The 19,066-nt window shown below is 40.7% G+C and overlaps 1 protein-coding gene across 1 annotated transcript in view; it reads left to right on the plus strand.

Annotated features, from left to right (window-relative positions):
* The first annotated feature begins 586 nt into the window (after positions 1-586).
* The window catches only part of TSPAN13 (tetraspanin 13), a 31,798-nt gene continuing 13,318 nt past the window's right edge, over positions 587-19,066 (plus strand). Inside the window, exon 1 of the mRNA XM_033192361.1 lies at positions 587-912. Coding sequence (XP_033048252.1) covers positions 850-912 — 63 coding nt within the window. The 5' untranslated portion in view covers positions 587-849. The remainder of the gene's footprint in view (positions 913-19,066) is intronic.

Below are 19,066 nucleotides of genomic sequence, written 5' to 3' on the forward strand. Positions count from 1 at the left end.
CCATCTCCACCTTCTCCCTCTCTTGATTTTCCTTTGCATGCATGTATTCATAAAGTTTATTAGTATTCTGCAAATCTTTATAGGATACGTCTGACCTGTCACAGGTCACAATTATAGGGCACATATCTTATTTTCTGAGAGAAGCAGGGATTTTATTCTTTTTTAAAAAAATTGTTTCACTTTTTTTCTCCCTTTCATTTCCCTCTACTTCGTTCTCTTTTAAATCTTTCGCGTTTTCATTCATTACTTGCTTCCTGCCTTCCTTCCTTGAACAAGACCAGGTGCTTAGTTTTGAAATCTCATTCAAAATGGTGCCACGTCATCTGCCAGGACCAAGAATCCAGAGGTGCTGTCATATTTCTCCTTGCCAGCGTGGATCTCCTCCGCGCCCCGCCCTCCCTCCTCACCTGCTCCTGGGGAAACCACACCCAGGCCGCCAACACCAGTTCTGGCCTGGGGCTCCCTCCTACACTGCTTTGGCCCCTTCCCCCTCTCCCGGGGACCGCTCCGCCTCTCCCGGATCCCGGCCGGCGGAGCGCATTTATTTGCATATTTCTACCTTTGTTCCCTGCCAGCGGCCAATCAGCGCGCGGGGCGAGACGAAGGGGCTGGTCGGGGCTACGGCTCCGGCTCCGATTCAGCTGCGGCGGCCGCAGGTTCCAGAGCTGGTCCGAACCGCCGCGCGCAACCCGCGTATTGCAGCCCCAGGCCCCAGCCCCGGTCGCCCACCCACGTCTGCGCTGCTGCCCCTCCTGGGCCAGGCCCCAAAAGGCAAGGACAAAGCGGCTGTCCGGGAACCTCTGCGGGAGTCGAATTTACGTGCAGCTGCCGGCAACCACAGGTTCCAAGATGGTTTGCGGGGGCTTCGCATGTTCCAAGAACTGCCTGTGCGCCCTCAACCTGCTTTACACCGTGAGTATCCCCAGTTCGTTCCTGCCCGCTTGGGGGTTTTGCACCTGCTTGGGCGCTCTTTGGCTTCCCTGTCTGGCCAGCGACTCACTCGTTGCATCCCGCGCCCCCTTCCCGGCTTCCCACGCTCTGCGCGTCCCCGGCCTCACCATCCGTCCCCACCATCCGTCCCCGCCGGGGACCGGGCGCCGGCGCTTGTCGCAGTCTCTTCCTTTCGTTCATTGTGAAGCCGCCGTCTTTCAGGCTCGCTGGCCGCGTCTCTGCCACATTGCTCCACCCCGCCCCCTCACCCACCGCCTTGTTTTTCAAACATTTAACCGGACTTCCCCGCTTTCCCACCCCAACCCTTCTGCCGCTCGCTTCTGGCATCCAAACGCATCTGGGCCAGGCGTGGAGGCGCGAGAGCGGTCCGGGCTTGCGGACAGTTTTGCAGAATGGCGTGGCCTGAAACTGACGAGGCGGCATATGGCTGGTGTGCCTCTGGGTTAGCTCTGGATTTTAACCGAGGCCACTGAGTAGGTTCACAGGATGCCCTCCGCTTCCGAAGTTTGTTTCGTGCTCGCAGTAAAGGGATGTCTTTTTGTTGTTGTCAGTTTTGCTCGTACATGGTGCTTTTTCTGCGTGTCTTGTCCATGATCTATAATATCCTAACTCCATTTTAAACCAAGTCCTCCAGGAAATAAGCGAGCCCCCACCCAAGTCGTTTCTTTCCCTGCTAACCAGCTTGGGCCTCTTAGTTTTAACGCTGCAGGCTATCTTTGTGATTTTTTGAGGCGCAATTCTGGGTGAACAGAAGGATGGGCAGGACAGATCGACGTTTATTGAATGCCTATCACGTCCCAGGTTTTACGTACACAATGTTCGTTCATCATGCTGCCAACCTTCAGAGGGAATGGGGCATTGTCTACATTTTATACATAAGGTAAACGACCAAAAAGGTTTTAATAAGTTTATATAGCTGGTAGTTGACGAGTCAGGAGTGGAACCTAGGCTGTGGAATCCAGATCTTTCCACAGGCTGCCTCTACCAGGCGGAAGAAACTTCCTCTTCTGTCATCATCCCTCCATTGTAGTCTTGCTCCCTTCTATAAATATACCTGGCGCTTTGCAGCACCCACCCTGAAAACGAACCCAGCACCCGTGCATTAGCAGAGAGCTAGGCCATCTGTGCAAGCTTAGATTACATCCTTGGAATAGAGAGGCTGCCTTGTGGTCACCAACAGAAGGAGGTTGGGTCATTTTACCATTACTCTTCCTTTGTATGTGAACATGATTGCAAGCTTTGACGGCAAGACAGAAACAGGCATTGAGTACGCTTTTATGGCTAATTAGTAAGAATATAGTCAACATGGCCATTAATAGTAGACTTGGGGGAAAAAATTTTAGAACACCTGGTGATACAGTTAGTTCCTTGGAGACACATGTCAAGTTTCAGATCAAAATTCATCTGTATCAACCTGAGGCATGCTTATCACCGTGGCTGTTTATTAAGTAAATGCTGACCAGTTCTCTAGTTTTTTTGTTTGTTTGTTTTTGTTTTTTGTTTTTTAAATCAATGTGAATGGCCTGCTTAGAACTATAAATTCCTTATTTTGTGCCCTGAGTTCTGTTTTTTTTTTTTTCTGCCAATGATTTAGTCGTCTGTTTGCCAGACACTTAATCTTGCAGTGTCTGCTTACACAGAATGGAATGTCTACTTTGCATACTTATTTGACTGAAGGGTCTATATAAATTAATGTGTAATATTTTTTAGAAAGGCAAGTTATTTAAAAATGAAGTTCCACTGCTTTCTAGACTTACCATTTTTAGTTGTATTTAGAGTATATCAGGAAAGTGAGGCAAAAGAAAGGTGATTCTAAGGGACATATTAAGACTATTTAATATCTATTCTAAATCATTGACCTTCAAAGTGTGTATTCTATTGGTTTTAATAGCTGCGCAGTAACACTTAATGAATTGGAAATTCACAGGACAATAAAAATGGCTAGCCCTTTTAAATCATAGACTTTTTAGACAAAGGGACATTTCTTGAAATGAATTAGTGACTACTTGGTTCTTTTACATTGTAAATAGGCTTAAATAAATGTAGCAGTTTAAAGTGGAGGCAAGTGACAGGTAAGGTGGATCAAGTCTTAGATAGATGCTGAAAATGTGCTATGGCCATTATTTAGCTTATATTTCTCCCCTGATCTCTTTCTCAACATTTTAAGATGAAAAAAATGTGAGGCAGTTGGGGATGGTTTGAGCATGAAGATTTGGGAAACATTTCTTTATAAGTCATGAATAGAAACACTCTTGGTAGGTTCTAATCCCACCCTGGTCACTGTCTCTAAAATGTGCTCAACACTATAGGATTACATTTGAGGTCATTTCTAAAAGTGTTGGTTAAACCAGGATTGCCTATGGGAACAGCAGGTGCAAAAACCATGGCTGCCTGAAGCATCATCACTGCTATGTTGAAGCATTTTCTCGAGGAACTTAGGACTCTATCAGCTGAAGTGTCCGCATGCTCTGGTAGCTTGCTAATGAGCCTGAGATTCGTGCCACGTTCATGGTCAGCTCAGAAAGCATGTCACTAAAAACAAGTTGCAAGTCCCAAACAAGGAAATGTGATCACTAGGCAGATTTTTTTTTTTTTTTTTTTTTTTTTAAGATGGGGTCTGCTCTGTTGCCCAGGCTGGAGTGCAGTGGCATGATCTTGGCTCATTGCAACCTCTGCCTTCTGGGTTCAAGCGATTCTCCTGCGTCAGCCTCCTGAGTAACTGGGATTATAGGCGTGCACCACCATGCCTAGCTAATTTTTTGATTATTAGTAGAGACAGGCTTTCACAATGTTGACCAGGCTGGTGTTGAACTCCTGACCTCAGGTGATCCACCTGCCTTGGCCTCCCAAAGTGCTGGGATTACAGGCATGAGCCACAGCGCCCGGCTGGCAGAATGTTAGCAATTGATTTTTGTTGTTGTTCATGGCTTGATTATTTTAGTTAATAGGATCGCCAGTACTGGGCAAGCTTAAATTAGTGTAGTATGTGTTAACAATTTGTAAATATAGAAGAAAAGGGGGAAGCTACATTCCCGAATTCACCTTCACGGCATTCTAAGAGAATGACTTGCCTCAGAACTTCCTGCATTTAAAGAAACTTTCAGTTTCTTCATTCAACAAATGCTTGAGTGCCTACTGTGTGCCAGGCTCTATTCTCAGTTTGGAAATACAGCAGCAAACCAAACAGGGCTTAAAAATCAATATGCTTTTATGGAGCCTCGTTTTTATTTACTCCCTTTTCTACACGTTTTCAGGAGTTGTATTCAGTCAATAAACATTTGCCTACTGTGTGCACTCTTTTGAGAACTGTGGGAAATAACTACCTATAAAGGCAAATGCACTCTGAAGACAGGATCTAGATGAGAGATGTGGAGTGGGAAAATTAAATGGCGTATAAGGAGTATACTGACTTTAGGCACCATAAAATTTAGGAATGTGGGAGATATTTGTGAGTTAGAGAAGTAGGGGGAATAAAGGAGGTGTGATTGAATCAAGGAAATGTAGAAATAGTGTGTGGGTCTTTTTGATACCATTTAGGATATACATAAAAATGAAAACTATTTGGGAAAATGACTTAATTTTAATAGTTTATAGGAATATTTTAGGCCGAAAAGAGTTTGACAAATAGTGAAAAAACTTTTGAAAATTATGCTTAGCAATTTGTGGGAAATTTTAGAAAATATGAAATAAATTTTGTATGAAAATATGTAATATTTTGAAGCTTTGTAATATGTCTCCTTGTGCTTCTTAACCAGAGAAGAAAGCTCTATTGAAAACACCCAACCAGAAAAAAGGTAGCTGACTTTGTTAAATAGAACCAAACTGAAAAATATGACCAAGGGTCTATTTACTGGGACTTTTTAAGAGTTGCCCTGCCGGTTTTAAAATCAGGAGGGAAATTTCAGAAGTTTCTGTTTTGTTTCTCCTGTGTGTGTTCGTTCATTCTTCTAACGTCTGTCCATGTTTGTTTGTTTCTTTCTCTTTATCATGATGCTTTTTCCTTATACTTTTAGTTGTTTTGAGAAAAATTCTCATGCAGCATAAAAATTATACCGAATTACATTATTTTGAAAACACATTAATTTATATTTTTATCGTCTCTGAAATTGGGATGCATTTTATTGTTTTTATTTTTATTTTTGAGATGGAGTTTCGCTCTTGTTGCCCAGGCTGGAGTACAGTGGTGCAATCTCAGCTCACTGCAACCTCCGCCTCCTAGATTCCAGCGATTCTCCTGCCTCAGCCTCCTGAGTAGCTGGGATTACAGGTGCCCGCCACCATGTCCAGCTTATTTTTTCTATTTTTAGTGGAGACAGAGTTTCGCCATGTTGGCCAGGCAGGTCTCGAACTCCTGACCTCAGGTGATCCCCCCCGCCTCGGCCTCCCAAAGTGCTGGGATTATAGGCATGAGTCACTGCTCCCAGCTTGGGATGCATTTTATGGTAGATAAAGTGTGCTGTATCTATTAGATAAAAAATTATGACCATACAATTTATGGGAAGAAAATTCTGTTTTTTTTTTTTTAATCTGTTAGATAAAAAAAAGTCCATACAAATTATGGGAAGAAAGATCACTGGATTTATGAAGAAAACTGAAACTTTTCCAACTCTATTACTAGACAAACAGCTTACTTTGAATTTCAGTTTCTTCATGTATAAATTGGTGATGATATTTTTCGGTCTTCCCTCATGACGCTGTGTACGGATAAAATCAGGTAGTCTATAAATGCTTTAGATGTATAATATAAATAAAATTAAGTTGTTACAGCTTCAGGTGGAAAAAGTTGAATTTTGCTGAATTTATAGACTTGGCTGTTTCTTTCCAGCTATTCTTCACAGGTAAAACTTGCGTAAAGAAAACGCATACAAAACAATGTTTTGTTTCTTTTAGCCTGTAGTGATCAAGATTAAATGCAGAAGCACAGCTAAATATTTTAAAGCATGAAAGTTAGCATTAGGTTAAAAAGTAGTAATATTAAGTAGGAATTACTTTTATTTATCCACTGTAGAATTGGATATTTCTTGTAATATCCTCTTTTTTTCCCATTCTTGGCCAACCTTTCAAACATGTCTGTGGATTTCCTCTACCCTTTCTCTTAAATAAATAAACTTCCTGTAAAATTGTATTATAATTGTAACTGGTTGGGGTTATTTGGGAGTCTAATGTAAGTATAAGATGTGCCCAAGTTATTTTCTTTCTGTTCTTTATTGTAATCATGAATATTAATTGAGCATCAATAGCAGTGAACAAAACCCCAATGGCTTGCCTTCATGGAGTTTACGTTTATGGGGGCAGACAGATGATAAATAAGTAAGTAAATTATATATCATATTAGAAGGGAAATAAGTGCTATGGAGAAAAATAAAGCAGAGTAAAAGGAACGATGGGTGGGGCAGTGGAGTGGATGTGGGAGGATGGGTACACAGCTTCACATGTGGTGGTCACGCTTGGCCTGCGTAGAAAGAAAACAGTGTAAGAAAGGTGTTAAACTGTTCTTGCATTGCTATAAAGAAATACCTGAGACTGGATAAAGAAAAGAACTTTAATTGGCTCATGGTTCTGCAGGAAACATAGTGCTGGCATCTACTTCTGGTGAGGGCCCCAGGAAGCTTACAATCATGGCGGAAGGGGAACGGAAGCCTCTGTGTCACATGGGGAGAGTGAGCGGGAGGTGCCAAACACTTTTCAAACACTTTTAAACAACCAGATCTCACGTGAACTCAGAGGGAGAGTTCACTTATCACTGAGGGGATGGTGCCAAACCATTCATGGGGGATCCACCCCTACGAATCACCTCCCACCAGGCCCTACCTCCAACATTGGGGATTACATTTCAACATGAGATTTAGAGGAGACAAATATCCAAACTGTATCAAAAGGCTTAAAGGAGATGAAGAACAGTTATCTGGGAAAAGTGTTTCAGGTAGAGGAAATGGTCTTTGAAAAGATCCTGATGGAAGAATATTTCTGCTTCTTTTTTTTTTTTTTTCTTTTTTTTTGAGATAGGGTATTGCTCTGTTACGCAGTGGCATGATCTCAGGTCACTGCCGGAGAGCTGTCTCCTGGGCTCAAGTGATCCTCCCACATCAGCCTACCGAGGATCTGGGACTACAGGCATGTGCCACCATGGCTGGCTAATTTTAAAAACTATTTTGTAGAGACAGGGTCCGTGTTGTCCGGGCTAGCGTTGAACACCTGGCCTCAAGCAATCCTCCCACCTTGACCTCCCAGAGTGCTTGGATTACAGGTGTGAGCAACTGTGCCTGGCCAGGAGGAGTATTGCTGGTTTATGCAAGGGACAGATGAGTCAAATATGAGTGTGACAGAGCAAGCAGGCAGTGCAGTGTAGGAAATGAGATCAGAGAAGTAATGGGTGGACCCAGGAGAGCACTATAGGGACATGAGCTTTTATACCAAGTGAAATAGGGAGCCAATGGTATGTTTAGGCTTGAGGGCTGATATAGTCTGATTTTTATATAAAAGGCTATATGACTCTTGAGTTAAGAATAGATTATAGATGGCACAGGTGGGAGCATTGAGACTAGTTACAAGGCTATTGCTATAATTTGCGCATGAGATGATGGAGGCTTGGATTAGTATGGTGGCAACAAAATTAAAAGAAATAGATTCTGGGGCCGGGCGCGGTGGCTCAAGCCTGTAATCCCAGCACTTTGGGAGGCCGAGACGGGCGGATCACGAGGTCAGGAGATCGAGACCATCCTGGCGACACTGTGAAACCCCGTCTCTACTAAAAAATACAAAAAAACTAGCCGGGCGAGGTGGCGGGCGTCTGTATCCCAGCTACTCGGGAGGCTGAGGCAGGAGAATGCGTGAACCCGGGAGGCGGAGCTTCAGTGAGCTGAGATCCGGCCACTGCACTCCAGCCCCGGCGACAGAGCAAGACTCCGTCTCAAAAAAAAAAAAAAAAAAAAAAAAAAAAAAAAAATAGATTCTGAGACTGTTTTGGAGGTAGGCGACCTGATTTACTGAAAGAGACAAGTCACAGATTACTTATGATTTGTGGCTCAAGGAACTGGCAGGATAGATTTGCCATTAACTAGGATGGAGAAGATGGTAGGTGGAGCAGGCTTTGGGATGAATTAGAGGATTCAGTATTAGATGCGATGCCAAAGAAACCCAAGTGGAAATGTCAGGTAGCACTTATAGTAACCACACTGTCATTCAGAGGAGAGGACTTTCTGGAGATTTAAGTTCAGGGAGCCATTTAAAGAGTTGGGACTGGATGAAATCAACCAGTTAGTGAGAGTAGATAGAGAAGGGCAGTGGTCCATGGATTGAAGCAGTGCCGTTCATACATCAAGAGATGCAGGAGATGAGGAACATTCAGCAAGGGAGCCTGAAAAGGACTGGCCAGTCAGGTAGGAGGAAAATTGCAGAGAGGTTGGTGTCTCAGAAGTCAAGTGCAAACCCTTTCAAGGAGATGGGGACCAAGAGTTGGTTCCTGAATTTGTCAGTGAAGAAGTCATTGAAAAGAGCAATTACCGTTTTATTTTTCTTATAATCCTCTGAACAATAAAGGCCATGTCCCAGTCATTCTGGCTTTCCTGCATGCCCGCCCCAGCCCTGGCATGTGGTTGGCATTTAGTTAATTGAATGCAGGAATCAGTACAGGGTTCTTCTACCCATACTTCATTTCTTGACTCCCAGAAATGCTCCAAAGAAGGAAGTGATAGGGTGGGGTTGGAACTTTGTTGGCAGCTGTGGAAGTCACCTCAACTAGTTACCCTTGGAAAGTGACAAGTGGAGGTCCCTTTCAGTTAGCTTTATATAATTTCCATATACTTTGTATTTTTTGTTTAGTAAGTATAAAAGCAATGGCATCATAGAGAACCATAATGAAGAAAAATATTTGCAAGAGCACTTCAGGCTTTCTGTGTCATTTGAAGAATGTTCATAAAGCAATCAAAGAACTGAGGTTTTGGCTTCAACACTCAGTGTCTGGCTATTTAGCAAAATCTAGATTATTTATAGAGTTTTCACATTTCCATCCAGATGTTTGGCATCGTAGAAACACATGCTTGATCTTTTCTGAATTGCTCTTTAGTTTTCCACATTAAGCAGAAGTTCAGAAGAGAGTTCAATATTCACACGTAATTCCTCATTGTGAGTATTGAGGCATATTGAGGAAGATAGTCTGGGGCTTTGTTTTCTTTTTTTAGGGGCAAGGTCTCACTCTGTCACCAAGGCTGGTGTGCAGTGTGTGATGATAGCTTACTGCAGCCTTGAACCCCTGGCTCAAGCAATCCTCTCACCTTCTCTCCTTCTGAGTAGCTAGAACTACAGGCATACTCTACCCTACCCAGCTAATTAAAAAAATTTTTTTTGTAGAGACAGGTCTTGCTATGTTGCCCAGGCTGGTCTTGAACTCCTGACCTCAAGCAATCCTCTTGCATTGGCTTCCCAAAGTACTGAGATTACGGATGTGAGCCATTGAACCTGGCTACCTTTGTTTTCTTTACATGTCTATGGATGCCATATTACGTTTTGTTGGTAGAGTCCTTCTGTATCTTACTGCTGTTTTAAATTTGCTTGCCTTCCACTACCATCATAACTTCTCTCTTGCTTTAGTGCTAACAAAACATTTTTGAATAATTTACAACATCTAATCTGGCTTTTTCAAATGTTTTAAATTCTTTCATCCTCAAAGCAATTCACTTACCTTGGAAGAATTTTGATACTCAAAACAAAGGTAGTTGTTTTCACAATATTAAAATCTGCCTTTTCATCTTGTTTTTGAAGTGTGGTGGATATTTGATGAAAGATTGAAGGTTACGTAGACAGAGAATAATATGGAACATCATTAGACTGACTTTCTTCCCCTCCAAATATTTTATAGATTGGAGAATTAGCATTTCCTTATCCTGAAAGGGTAATGAGCAATATCATATGCTCTTTCATTCAACAGCATGTTTTGAGCACCTCTTCTGCTTCACAGTCTTAGCTAGGTGCTAGGAATATAAGATAACTTGGGCCTTGATTGGCGCTTAAAGTGTAGAAGGCCCATCAGAAGAATTCCAAGGATGGCTGGGAGAAGGAATGGTGGCTAGTGAATAACCTCGGGCGATAATCCAGGCCCTTCACATCTTGGGATTTGTCAGCCTTGGAGTATGGACTTTATCTCGAGATCAGAAACAAAGGACAGCCAGTGTAGAAGTGACCTGATCTGATTGGCTTTAAAACAAAGACCACAGTGTTAGGAATAGAGTTTAGCCCAAAGTAATAGAAACCCAGCTCTCACTGCTTAAAATGGTAAGGTTTATTATTTTCATGGAAAAAGAAGTCAAGACCCAGGTAACCCAGGGCATGTGCACAATTCAAGCATATTGTCACGGGCCCAGTCTCCGTCAACTTTCCTGCCCAACTGTCCTTGGCATGCCACCAAATTACATACAAAGCTCTAGGTACCATGAATTGTTCCATGCCAGGCAGAAGATGGTCTAAAATGTCTTTCCTTGTAACACTTTGTCTTTTGGGGGAAACAGATCTATTGACATATTGACACATTAAGGTGAATATACTTAAAGTGTAGCATTTGGTAAGTTTTGGCATATGTGTACACCTGTGAACCCATGACCACATTCAAGACCCCTGCAAATCTCCTCATCCTTCTTTGAAATCCCTTTTTCCCACCCCTAAACCCCCCTCCTAGTCTGCAGGCAACCACGGACCTGCTCAGTGGTAAAACTTACATTGGTGTTAAATTTAGGAACGCCAAGGAGGGTATTTGTAGAAAAAAGATGGGACATTCCTCTGGCTCATTGATTCCATTCTTCTTTTGATGGCAGAGTAAGAAGCTTTCGGGATGTCTTTTCAGCTAAAAGGGAGTGCTCATGGTTTTAAAAACTTATTGACAAGGTGAGAATTTAGATTTGGGGTTGGTAAGGAAGGTGGTCTCAATGGTGAAGGTAAATAGGGTCAGTGCAAATTTTCAGGTATTAAAAAATTGTGATAAACACAAGGTGAAGCTTGTATTAATCAGGATACTTCATGGGTTATAGATGTTCTTGAAACAATCATATTGGCTCATATAACTGGGACATCTAATAGTTGGGTCATAAGGTTTTGCGGGATCAAGGGACTCAGAAGTCGCTCGCCCCTTTCATCTGCTTTTCAGCATAGCTTGCCTCTGCTTGGTTTCTTTTGGGGGCTAGATCTTTCCCTGTACGTGATGGCCACTGGCAGAATCAATGTTGTCCTTATAGCTTGCTAGGTCAGACGAACCTGTTGTTTTTTCCTTTCAATATTCCTTTACCGATCTTACAGGGCATACCTATTGACCCTGTTGGCTTATGGACCCATCCCTTGGATCAATCACTGTCGATAGAAGGATGGGCAACCATGATTGGTAGGCCAGAATTTTGTGTGTCTGCTGCTGCTGATGGTCAGAGGGGCCAGTCATTAAGGGTCATACTGGAAATATATGTGTTAGGTTGCAAAAACAACACATGTCTAAGACAGAGGTCATTCTTCTTCTGGGCAGCAACTTTCCCAGTTCTTCTATTCTTAATTCTAGCGTATCCTAGCAATTTCTTCATCATCTGCAAGGCTTAGTATAGCGGTTTAATATTTCACCACCTGCATATACTGGATTATAAAGAACATTATGCATATATATTTCTTTGTTCTTTATTTTTATTTATTTATTTTTTTGAGGCAGAGTCTCGTTCTGTTGCCAGGCTGGAATACAGTGGCGCGATCTCAGCTCACTGCAATCTCTGCCTGCCAGGTTCAAGTGATTTTCCTGTCTCAGCCTCCTGTGTAGCTGGGATTACAGGCATGCGCCACCATGCCCGGCTAATTTTTTTTTTTCTTTTTGTATTTTTAGTAGAGACAGGTTTTCACCATGCTGGCCAGGCTGGTTTCGAACTACTGACCTCGTGATCTGCCCGCCTCGGCTTCCCAAAATGCTGGGATTAAAGGTGTGAGTCACCGCGACTGGTTCTCTTTGTTCTTTAATACCATTATTGTATATATCAATCCGAAAGATACATAAACACTTGTTGCTTAATGTTAAAACAATGCTGTTTGCTAGAGTGATCTCAAATATATTAAGTTTCTTAATTCCAAGGAGAATTTCTTGTTCTTCTATTCTAGGCAACACACAATGTGCTCTTCTGCTTGTATGTGAATGTACGTGTATGTGACAACATTTCTGAATCATATAAAAGTAAAAAAGCACAAAATGAATAAGCTTAACATTTTGTAGTTAACTAATGGAAAGGTCATATGAGTGGAGGGCATTACTGGTGCTTAACACATCACTGTGTGACCAAATCTCATAGGAAGTAAATTAAAGAAATGCTATTCAAATACCTGTTGATATGCCTATAAAGCAGGAACTACAATTTCTTATGCATTATAATAGTGTCTTTAATATTACATCTCAGTGTAAAAAATTTCTTAAATATATTCCTAGGCACTATGATGCAGTTCTATAGGGAGAAAAAAAGTCATATTACTCCTCACCTATAAAATGAAAGGAACAGATTAGGATCTCTAGCCAGGTACTTCAGTGCCATGGTGTCCTCTCTCTCTCTCTTTTTTGTTTTTGTTTTGAGACAAGGTCTTGCTGTGTTGCTCAGGCTGGTCTCCAAACTCCTGAGCCTCCCAAAGTGCTAGGATTATAGATGTGAACCACTACGCCCCACCTGTGCTGTGGTGTTCTGTGTTTGTGCTGTGAGCACTGGCTAAAAATTTCTTTCTTGCTTGCTGAGACAAGGTCTTGCTCTGTTGCCCAGGCTGGAGTGCAGTGGCATAAACACAGCTCCCTGCAACCTTGACCTCCTAGGCTGAAGCTATCCTGAGTCAGTCTCCCAAGTAGCTGGGACCACAGCTGGTTGCCACTGCACCTGGCTAATTTTTTTATTCTTTTGGTAGAGACAAGGTCTCGCCATGTTTCCTAGGTTGGTTTCAAACTACCTGGGTTCAAGCAATCCTCCTTCCCTGGCATCCCAAAGTGCTAGGGTTACAGGCATGAGCCACTGTGCCTGGCCTGGCTGAGAATTTCTATGTTCCTTGCTGTAGCACCTTCCTGTGTATTCACTTTCATTAGACTCTATTCACATGTGCACTTGTAGTTTTGCCATTGCCACTTTCTCGTGGGATTTACTTGAGGAAGAAATGCTAGTTTTAGATACTTTTTATGACCAGTTTTATGATCTTGCTTTGGTGTACCTTTTCCATTACAGCTCCTTTAGTTCTCTTTTTAAAACTCTTTTAATATGATTCGTCTTTCTTTGTCTTAAAGAGAAAACGGGAAAGGTTGGTGCTTCCTTGCTTATATAAACATTACTAGCAATGAATTAACAGATGCTGCATAATTCCTTTTTTATCAGCATTCTATCTCCCAAAGGGAAGGAAACGGTTTGTCATAGGTGTACATTTACTTTCTATTACAGTTGATTTCATAAGGAAACTGTTATTATAATAGAACAAAAGATTCTTTGGAGTCTCTTTGTCTAGCAAGTTCTAGTGACAAACTTAGGCTTTTTAATTATGCAGTTAGAGTTAACTATTTGAATCAACAATTTTTAGATCACTGGTTTGGAAGACCTCATATAGTCTTATTCTCTTCACAGTTACAAACCAACCATAACAAATAATTATCACTACTGAGAAATAAATTGTTTTATTATTATCTTTAAAAGTCTCCTTTTTAGTAAAGTTAAAGATACACTGATAATCAGATCTTATTAGAGGCATATTATAAATCTTTAGGTGTTATAATTTTAAAAGTTAACTTGGGTATTTGGGGGATTTTTAAAATAATGTGTTAGAAACACCAGTCAAACACAAGAAGACACATTGTTTTTGACTTTTTAAATGAACAAATCCAACATACTTTTGGTTGTTTATTAGAAAATTGGTTAGCACAAACAAGTTTATGATGTACAGTTTCACTGCTGCTGTAATAAGTGCAAAATTTGTTTTGGATTAGACAGTTGAATCTATGTTTTCTTTTACCTTTGGGAATGGCCCTTACAAATGAGAATGTGTATTTGCATGTGCATGTGTATGCGTATGTGCACCTAGGAGTTGGGCATGAAAATGGGGTAGGGCAGTGTCTTGGTTCACATTTGAGACCATCTGAGTGTGATGAACCTAGAGCATTGCCTTCTGTTATAAACATGTGGAGAATCAGCAACTTACTGCCTGTTGCCTTCAGTTGTATACCACCTTCATTCCCAAACCTCCTCTTTCCTAAATAGGAACAAATTATAGGAGGGAATGTGGACTGCACTTGAATATACATAGATGGGAATCGATGTGAAATATCTGAGAGAGAAGTGAGAATGTCTAGATTTAAGTAGCTGGGTTTGGGAGATCGTGGGAGCTAAGGCTGGATGAGGAAAAGTTGGACTAATTTACAGAGGAAAGCAAAGCAGAAGAATTTAGAATTGGTGACTTAGTAAGAAGGGGGTTGTTACATTTTTCAAGGCTAGTTTTAATTAGGAAATTTCATATGTGCAGGAAATAATGCGGTAGACCCCTCTGAACTCACTGGCTTTATAAATTTCACGTATGCCAGTGTTTTTTTTTTTTCTCTCTCTCTTTTGAGATGAGGGTTCTCTATGTTGCCCAGGCTGGAGTGCAGTGGCTATTCCCAGGGGCAGTCACAACGCACTACAGCCCAGGATTCCTGGGCTCAAGCGATCTGCCTCAGCCACTGAACCCAGCTAATCTCTCTTTTAAGAAGTTAAATGTTACTCTATAACTAAAGGCCCACTCTCCAGTCCCTTTCCCATTTTCCCCTCTCAAAGGGTAGTCACTGTCCTGAAATCAAGATCTGTCATTTCCATGAATATGCATAACAGTGTCATATATTACATACATTAATCATCTACAAATAACATACAGTATTGTTTTTTGTGTTTGAAAATTTATATAAATGATATGTTTTATCTGTATTTATGCAACTTGTTGGATTTTCTTTACATTTTTGAAATTTGTCAATTTAATAGAAATAGATAAAAGTCATTTGTATTCTATTGTGTGATCACACTAGAGTCTATGAATTCCCTAGTCATGATGTTTGCAAATGTTTTTAATTTTTTACTGTAACAAACAAGGCTGTGGCAGAATCCTGGTATATGTCTAGTTGGGGACATAGGTGTTCTCTTGGGGATTAACCTAGAAACAGAATTGCTGGGGTAGTAAAGGATACATATTTTTAATTTTCCTAGGTATTGTTAATTTGTTACATGAAGTGGCTACAACAATTTATATTTCTACTTATACACGAGCTCTAGATTCTTTACATTCTTGGTGTCATCAGGCTTAGTTTTTGCCAGTCTAGTGCATGTGAGATGGTATTTCTTTGTTTTAATTTTTGTTTCCCTGATTTTTGATGCGATTTAACATTTTTCATGTGTTGGTTGACCTTTCAAATTCTTCTTCAGTGAATTGCCTCTTACTGCCTTTGACCACTTTTCAATTTGCTTTTTGTCTTAAGTTCATTTGTAGGTATTTTATTTTTATTTTTATTTTTATTTTTGAGATGGAGTTTCGCTCTTGTTGCCCAAGCTGGAGTGCAGTGGTGCCATCTTGGCCCACTGCAACCTCCTCCTCCTGGGTTCAAGCGATTCTTCTGCCTCAGCCTCCCAAGTACTTAGGATTACAGGTGGGTGCCTCCACACCCAGCTAATTTTTTGTATTTTTAGTAGAAATGGGGTTTCACCATGTTAGCCAAGCTGGTCTTGAACTCCTGACCTCAGGTGATCTACCTGGCTTGGCCTTTCAAAGTGCTGGGATTACAGGCATGAGCCACCGTGCCTGGCCTTGTAGGCATTTTTAAATATTCGTGTGTGCTGGAAATATATTCTGCTAGTCCTAGGCTTCTCCCACATTTGTCTTGTAGTTTTCACTGTACAGTACAGAAGTTTAAATTTGTAACAGGTAGGATGGTATGGTACGCAAAAACACAGATCTACAGCCGGGTAGCCTGGGTTCATATCCCAGCTCTATCCCTTCCTTGCTGTCTGACCATGAGCAAGTTAGTTAAGATCTCACTCTGTGCATAGCTTTTCCTATCTGGAAAATGGAAGCAGTAGTACCTACCTCTTACGAGTTTTGTGAAGATTAAATTAGTTAATAAATGTAAAATCCTTATAATACTTTCTTAAACAGAGTAAATGCCATGTCAGTGTTATAGGTGCGTTTTTTGAAACTTGTTTCAAAGACATTTTTCCTTACCTACAAAGTCATTAAAATTTTTTCTATACTTTTAAGTTGTGCTTTTAAGCCCAGAGTTTATGGTTTGAGGTAGGGATAAATAATATCAGTTTTCAAAATGAGAAGGTGATTGTCACAAGGCTACTTATTAAAGCCCACTCTTTCTCTACTGACTTAGAATTTTGCCTGTCTCAGAGACTACACTGCTGGCTTATTTAGATCTGTATCAGTTACCTGCTTTAATGACTGAACCATTAAAATGAGGTATTTGTCATATCTCTTATTTTATTTTATTTTTTTGAGACAAGCCTTGCTCTGTCACCCAGGGTGGAGTGCAGTGGCGTGAGTGCAAGCTCTGCCCCCCAGGTTCAAGCTATTTCTGGCTAATTTTTGTATTTTTAGTAGAGACGGGGTTTCACTATGTTGGCCAGGCTGGTCTTGAACTCCTGACCTCAAGGGATCTGCCCGCTTTGGCCTCCCAAAGTGCTAGGATTACAAGCATGAGCCACCATGCCTAGTCATTATAATAAGTTCTGATATTTTTAGATGGTTTTTAACTTACTTAGTTTTTAAATTTTATGTATTTAATTTTACTTAAAAAAATAAAAAAGGAAATACATCCAAAATTTGTAGAGTCAGGCTCAAGTTTTACAGATATGGGTGAAAACAACAACAAGGGTGGCATTCGGGACAGTTAGATTGAATCACTGACAGGACTGATTTGCTACGTAGGAGCATTTCTTCTTCATGGTTCTGGTGACAGTGCAGCTGGGCTGAGAAAACGTGCAGCAGATACAAGCTTTTGTCCTTAATCTTTATCTCTGTTTATTTTAGGTCTTTTTTCATGTGCTTCAAATACATTTCACAATTTTCTTCATGAAGATCTTGGACTACTTTTGTTGGATTTCTTCATATATACCTTATATTTTGAGGTCATATTAAAAATTATACACTAAAAAGTACACGAAAAAAAATTTTTTGGTGCATTGGCATGTTGTTGATTTTTGTGTATTGATTCTGTTTCTAGCAACTTTGCTGGTTCTTACCAATTTTAATTTTTTTTTATTTTTTGGATTTCCTTTGTAGATACTCCTAATAATTTGTGAGTAATGAAAGCTGTGTTTCTCTCCTCCCATTGTTCTTCTATATTTACACTTAGTTGTCTAAAACCCCACTACAGTGCTGAATAGATGTGGTGAAAGCCCATACCCTGTCTTATTCCTGAATTTTGGAGAAAATGTTTACGATTTATTTTGATTTTTCTGTTGGCTAAAGTAATCTTTCCTGTCTTTTGTCACTAAGTTTGATTTTTGCTTTGGGTTTTTGATAGATATTTATCAGTTTAAAAATTTGGAAGGATTTATTATTAATCTTTCTCTTAAATAATTTTGCCAAGGGCTGTTACTTTTTTCTCCTTTAATGAAGCTTTATGTATTCTTTCTATTGTAAGTTTCTCTTCTTTCTCCTACCATTGGATTTGTTTTATGTGGCTCTTTTTTTAAGTTTGCATTTGTAAAAATATCATTTTTTAATAGTTTTTAATCTCCCTTTAACTTTTTATTTTATTTTTTCTTTTTAATTTTTTAAAAAAATTTTTTATTATTATTATTTTTGAAACGGAGTCTCACTGTGTCACCCAGGCTGGAGTGCAGTGGCACGATCTCTGCTCACTGCAGCCTCTGCCTCTCGGCTTCAAGCGATTCTCCTGCTTCAGCCTCCCAAGTAGCTGGGATTACAGGGGCCCACCATCACACCTGGCTGTTTTTAAAAAATATTTTGGTACAGACAGAGTTTCACCATGTTGACCAGACTGGTCTTGAACAACTGACCTCAAGTGATCTGCCTGCTTTGGCCTCCCAAAGTATTGGGATTACAGGTGTGAGCCACCACGCCCAGCCCCTTTGATCTTTTTAGTCAGTTTAAAATGTTTTGTTTTTAGTCTCCTTCAGTTAGTTCTGTCATCTCAAGTTCCTGGGAGCTTTTATCCTTCTTTTGTTATATTTGTCATATCTCTCTCATGGTAAATTTTTTTCTTAGTCATTTTGTGATTTATTGATTGGCACAATGTTTTTTTTTTTTTTTTCTTTGGAAATCCTGTAAGGGCTGGGATTTGGAAGGGTCCATCCTGAGCAAATTTTGGATATGCTTTTATGAGCTTTTCTCCACCAGGTGCCATCAGCTTTTATTTGAAATGTTTGTCTTGAGGATTCCTGCATGCCTGAGGCAGTGCACTCTTAGACTGCAAGCATGGGCATGATAGGCTCTTGTTTGATAGGCTCGTGTTTCTCTTTCTTGCAGACTTTTTGAAGAGACTGACAAGTCTTTGCTATCTTTCTGGATAGATTGTTGTGGTTTTTCTCTAACCCCTGACACTAAAAAGACAGCTTTGTGGAGATCCCAGTTATGCAAGAGTCTCAGTTACACTTCCTAGCTCTGCTACGTAACCTAAATCCATTCCCATTAGGGATTGTTCTGACGCAGGAACTCCTTCCCCACCTGCTCATGGGACCCCAGAGCACCAGCTGTATGCTTGCAGTTCTAGCTTTCAGTTCTCCTTTCATTTCTGACCTGTAGGAATTTCCCATAGTTTTTCTGTGCTCAGTTACATATTTAAATAAAATGTTACAATCTTTTCAGTGTTTTAAAATATTTGTAGCTGAAAAGATTCTATGGTAGCTCAGTTGTCCATGTTCCAATAACCCTCTGTGGTGGGCTAACACACTCCAAAAAGTCATTCATATCCTAATCCTTGAAACCTACAAACACGTTACTTTACGTAACTAAAAGGGCTTTGAAGATGTGATTAAATGAAGAATCTTGAGATGGGGAGATTGTTCTGGATTATCTGGGTGAGCTTTATGGAATCACACAGGTCCTTAGAAGAGGGAGGAAGGAGGGTCAGAGTCAAAAAAGGATGTGTATA

The sequence above is a fragment of the Trachypithecus francoisi genome, unplaced genomic scaffold (genome assembly GCF_009764315.1).
Source record: "Trachypithecus francoisi isolate TF-2019V2 unplaced genomic scaffold, Tfra_2.0 Lachesis_group4, whole genome shotgun sequence".
Lineage (NCBI taxonomy): Eukaryota > Metazoa > Chordata > Mammalia > Primates > Cercopithecidae > Trachypithecus > Trachypithecus francoisi.